The following is a 5638-nucleotide window of genomic DNA, read 5'->3' as shown; positions in this document are numbered from 1 at the left end:
TTTTTTTTTTTTTTTTTTTTTTTTTTTTGATACAGGGTCTCACTATGTAGTTGAGACTGCCTGGAACTCGCTATGTAGCTCAGGCTGAACCCGAACTCACAGTGATCCTCCTGCCTCAGCCTCCTAAGTGCTGGGATTACAGGCATGCACCACCACACCCAGCTCGGGTCTCCTTTCTGGAGTCTACCTACAAGTCTTATCTTTTTCTCATCTGAACTCATTCCCACTGTGACTTCCCAATGGCTTGAAACACCATCTGTGAGGCTTCCCCAGGCTGTGTGTGCAGCAGAGACTGCTGGGAACCTGTTGGGTACCCGTACCTTTACTACCTGCTCAACATCTCTACTTAAAGTCTACATATTTGTTTAATCCATTTGTGCTGCTGTAATAGAATGCCTGGCAGTGGGTAATATATAAAGAACAGAAAATTGTATCTTATTGTTGTTCTGAAGGCTGAGAAGTCCAAGATGAAGCAGGTTTGTTGTCTCATGAAGGTCTGTTGCTTCATCTCCAGAATGCTGTCTTCTCATGGAAGGCAGAAGGGCAAGAGGGGCAGACTTCCTCCTACTCCCTTTTATAAAAGCATCTAATCCCATTCATGAATTTGTAACTAATTTCTTGGTTCTCCTTCCTCAAGCTTGTCCCTCCCCTTCATTTCCTACAGTGTCAAAGAGCAACTTTATGCAGCTAGCTACTTAAACCACAGACTATGGAAGCATTCTTAACTTTTCACTTCCCCACACTCCCACATCCAGTTCTTATCATTCTTTTCAATCTGCTTCAAATTATATTTCTAATCTAACCACTGCTCCTACCATGCATATCCTTGAAGACCCATCATCTCAGAGTACACCATTGTGTCTCATCACCAGTCCCCCTGCCTCTATCCCTGCTACTTTATACCACCCAAGATAAAGCTTTTAAAATTTCAGCTTATTTTTCTTCTTAGGCATATCACCTTCTTCACTTTAATGTACCACCCTTATAAAAGCATAAAAGAGTTACCCTTTCTAATGCCAATACACACCGGTCCTCTTACCTGCTCCCTAGTCCCTTCCCCTGGTTTACTTTCCAGTCCCTCTATGCTCTGTCCTCAGAGCCTTAGTCCTCTTCCCTATATGCATGCAGGGAGCTTGTCCTTCACTCAGGTCTCTATGTGAAGCTCACTTTGCTACCTTCACAGCTGCTCTGACCACCATGTCCAGAGTAATACCCACGGCCTTTAGATGTTCACTTCCCCTCACAGCAGCATCACCTCTTGACACCTTACCTGTTTCTTGTAACAGTGTAAAAACAGGGAAGGTTTATTTTGGCTCACAATGTCAGAGGTTGTTCAGTCCATGATTACCTGACTATTATTTCTGGGTCATTGATAAGGCACAATATTATGACAGCCAGCTACCAGAGAAGAGGCTCAGAACAAAGATTTCTTGAATAACACTCCCTCAGTGACTTCCTTCCTTCCACTAGTTCCTGCCTCCCCTTAAGTGATGAATGGATCAATGGATTAATCCACTGAGGAAGTGAGAGCCCCCATGCTCACTGACCCACCTCTGAACCCAGCTGTGTTGGGAACCAGTCCTTTAACACATAAACTTTTTAGATGTTTCAGATCTAAACCATAAAGTACTTTGATAGCTTCAACCTTAGCGCATTCACTGATCTCCACAACATGCCCAGAGGTGGAGAAAAGGCCAATGTCTTGTTCTGGGGCTTGAATGAGTTGATAAGGAAGGTATCTCCATACGATAGACTCCTTAGACCAGTGGCCTTGTCCTATGGCTGTTTTGGCATTTTTAAATGTAAAACCCTCAAAGTATTGCCAATAATTAAAATGAGGGTTAGGGTGAAGGTTAACAGGTAGCCAGGAATGCAGTATGGCAGGAAATGATACTTACAGACTGTTCCTTGGCCTAGGCTAACACCTAGCTGCCAATCATTTATGAAGGCCCCAAGAGATCCTCTCAATCTAATTCTTAAATACTTGAGCCTCTGTGAGCTGTCAGCTCTGGACTTTGCATGGTAGCATCTCTGACTATGTTGGGTTTGTCTATATTTCTTGAAGATGATAGCATCATTATTTACCCATAATCTAAAGGTAGTGGTGTCCTTCATGGAAGCCTTGAGTGCATGTGCAACCTTCTCACCATTAACTGTATATTTGCACCTTGGAGTTTGCCTCAGGATAAGCCACAGATTTCACTTTGATGCCAGATATGAGACTCATTAATAATCAGGACATAGTGTTTTGGAAAATCCTATTCCCAGGTGATAGCTGCTTCCTTAGGAATACTTGGGGAAAGGGGCCCAAAGGCTGTGATTTAGTGACAAAGGGGAGTGAAATGACCCTAAAAATGTAAGAATAAGAGATTTCTAATGAGACCTGACAGTTCTAGGCCTGAAGAAAGAGGTTAATCTTTTTTTTCTTTGCCCACCCAGTCTTCATACAAATGTAAATATGCCTCCTTCCACAAATTGCCAAATGTGGTTTTAATTTGTAAGCAAGAGACCCCGCCTAGCCTTTCTCTTCTTTTTTCTTTTTTCCTTTTCTTTTCTTGAAAACTAAGTCACAGGTCCTGCACTTTTTTGAACTGGACATTTCCTCCTGTCACTCTGTCACCTTTTCTGTTGTCCTTTTTCTTTAGGCCCTTTCCCCCATTGTTGTGGGAAGAATTTAGGATGAGAGCTGACTGTTCTGGTTCTTAAAGAACTTTTTGAAGTTCCCAGAGGAAATATACAGTGCTCTTTAAACTGGATTTTAAAAATAAATAAGTAAAGGCAGTGATTAAATCCGATCTGAGATTTGAGTGCCACTATCGCAGCATCACACTTCATGTGGTGTAGGCCGAATCCATTGTTGTTATTTATGACCCTGTCACCTTCCATTGTGGACCTCTTCCAGCCTTGGGGAATTTACATCATTCCTAATAGCAAAAGGCTTTCTGGTTCCCACAGAGTTGTTCAAAGCCTGACTCATGCTCCTTATGTTAATTGTTCAGCTCTGAAAATACAGCACTTACAGGGTGTGGTTGTAGGGGGGAAATCTACTGTACTTATAGGGCATGTTTGGAAGTGTTTCATACATAAATCTACATTGCTCTCTCCCTGTTTCCTCTGTCTCTCCACGTTGTCTGTCTCCTCTCTGTCTGTCTCTCCCTCTCTCCTCTCTCTCTCTCTCCCTCTCTCTCTCTCCCTCTCTCTCTCTCTCTCTCTCTCTCTCTCTTTTAAATTATTACTCTGTTTTGGTCAGCAAGTAAAGTTGTAGGAAACAAAAAGCCAAAAGGGAGATGCATCAGAATGTAGTGTAATCCAATAAAGCCTATAATACTCTGCTCACTAACCATTAAGACTAACTTGGGTTATAACTGGATATGATTTTGAATGACATCCACTGGGCCTGAAGCCATGGGCACTATTAATGCTGAATGAAGGCTCCTCATATCTAGTATTGTGGACCGTGATTGGGTGAAGCCCATCCCATCCATGTGAGGGGGACCCAGACATAATACTAATGGCTGCTTCCTGTCAGGGTCTCTGGGGCTGCCACTGTTCATTGCCATGGAAGCCTAAATAAAGCAGGGACCTGCTGACATCTTCCCAATACTCTTCCTTGGGACAAAAATATTTTATTATTTAGTGAGTCCCTGACTAAACAAATGAGTTCTATTTCAGGAGAATTGTTTGTATTTGTTCGTAAGCCAACAAAAGTGAGTCTTATATAGTACACCTGTGAAAATTTGCAATTCAAATGTTCATAAGTTGGGGACTTACTGTAATTTGATGGGGAGGAATACTCAGTGTCTTAGAAAATAAGAGAAGATAACACCTTGTGAATTGTCTGAATTGTCTGCTTGCTAACCAAAAGGAAGATCCCAAAAGCATGATACGTGTCAGTGTTGGCAAAGATTGGGAGACTTCACGTTTTATAATTATGCCCTTATGACACTTGCATTGTCATGTAAAAATGTAGATAAGCAAATAGTACTGAATTATATAAAACTGTGCTAGTGATTAGTATAAGAAAGGAACAAAGCAATTTTTCAGTAGCAAGAGTGACACAGCTCTTTTTTGAAGATATCAATATTAAAAATTTTAACTCTTGATATTGTCTTGAGGGGTACATATAGCCATGTTTCTGTTTTTATAAGTAGGGAGAATATCAGCAATGCTTAGGATAACCAAAGTGTGCTGCCCGCAGTGACACCAAGTCTTATCACAAATGTGATACAGCAGGTTCAGTGACTCTGGGCTTTTGTCATAGTTTAGAGCTCATAGATACCAGATACTGGCCTGGAGTATCACTTACATTACAGTCTTGTATGGTCACAGTGCATATTAATGTATGAAATGTGTAGGCTGACAGTCTGAGAGAAGTTGTAATTTACCCAAAAGTCCTCGATAATAAAATAGCCTAAAACACTAAGCGACTTTATTTAGTCTTTACGAAAATAAATCTGTGAGCATTCAAAGTGTAACTGTTTTCTCTCATGTTCAGCTAATAGATTTCTGGTTGAACCTTTGTTATCTTTTGGAGTAGACAGAAAGAGCTCTCCATGGAGTGTCTGATTATTTTGCTGAGTGTGCAGAGAGTCCACTTCCTCCTGGTGCAAAACTCAAGAGAAATGCTCTGAAAGAAATGTAGGTCCTGCGTATTTCCTTTTTCTGATTTTTGACTGCCTGTATGAGTGAATGGGGACTAGAATTAAACAGGAGTGCATGGGATCTAATCACAAAAACCACAGTGGCACTGATCCTGCCCTCGTTCACATATTTGTCCTTTCCACCCTCTGACTTTATTTCGTGTGCTCTCTGGGCAGTGGGGATGGAGTCCTTGCTTCATAAGTATGTTGCAAGGTATAAGTAATTACCAGTTCTTTGAAGATAAAAAGCGCCTGCTGCTGGTGTCTTTCATGCAACTTCCAGGGTGACTCTAGACAGATCTAAAAACGCTTTTCTAAGATGCTCAACCTACTTTATTGTAATTATGATAATCCTTGTGTCCCTGATAGTAACAGTTTCTGTACTAAATAAATATTCTAGTTTCGATGTTCTGAGTTTAGCAGTTGAAGAAGTTTCTTGCCATTCACAAATTTCTGGCCCTTCTTGCTAAAGGTAAGGTCATTTTCCTTGTGCAGTTATTGTATGATCAAAGTGAAATTTATCTTGTCTGTTGTGTGCTTGTAGAAAAGGGGTTGAGATAGTTCCAGTATATAAATAGATTGATGGATAGACAGACAGAATTATTGGCACTGTCTTGACCTGACCTTTGGATATATCTGAGCATCTATACCCAGAAAAAAACATGTGCAAACATCAGCAATATTGGCTCTAACATCTGAAATGAATGTTTGTTTGCCCTAAAGTGTGAACTCCATCACAGTGCTGTAGATGACTCTAGTGATGAAAGCAAAACATATACTAATACAAGGGAATATGAAGAAGTTATTCCTTAATCTAATCTGCATTTAAACTGCATATGAGATTTTTCTAGATATGCTGGGAAGGCGAGGAGAAGGCAGGTATCCCATGCCTCTTGGTCAAGTGTGGGAAATATGGTAGGATTAGAAGGAACTATGCCATTTTTACAGAACATAAAATCATTGCTTTGTTTTTTGGCTTTTTTTTTTTTTTTTTTAGT

The 5638-nt window shown here is 40.7% G+C and overlaps 1 protein-coding gene across 4 annotated transcripts in view; it reads left to right on the top strand.

The window, feature by feature from the left end:
- The window catches only part of Slx4ip (SLX4 interacting protein), a 168898-nt gene that overhangs the window by 158493 nt on the left and 4767 nt on the right, over window positions 1-5638 (top strand). For 3 of the 4 annotated variants that reach the window (XM_033761172.1, XM_033761173.1, XM_033761175.1), the window contains one exon: window positions 4538-4638. The exons of the other annotated variant lie outside the window; for it this stretch is intronic. In XM_033761172.1, the coding sequence (XP_033617063.1) occupies window positions 4538-4638 (101 nt within the window). The remainder of the gene's footprint in view (window positions 1-4537; window positions 4639-5638) is intronic. 4 annotated transcript variants of the gene reach the window in all.

The sequence above is a fragment of the Fukomys damarensis genome, unplaced genomic scaffold, assembly GCF_012274545.1.
Source record: "Fukomys damarensis isolate Sample0158 unplaced genomic scaffold, DMR_v1.0_HiC HiC_scaffold_7, whole genome shotgun sequence".
Classification (NCBI taxonomy): Eukaryota; Metazoa; Chordata; class Mammalia; order Rodentia; family Bathyergidae; genus Fukomys; species Fukomys damarensis.
The sequence above is the reverse complement of the archived record's forward strand: the minus strand, read 5'-3'. Positions and strand labels throughout refer to the sequence as shown.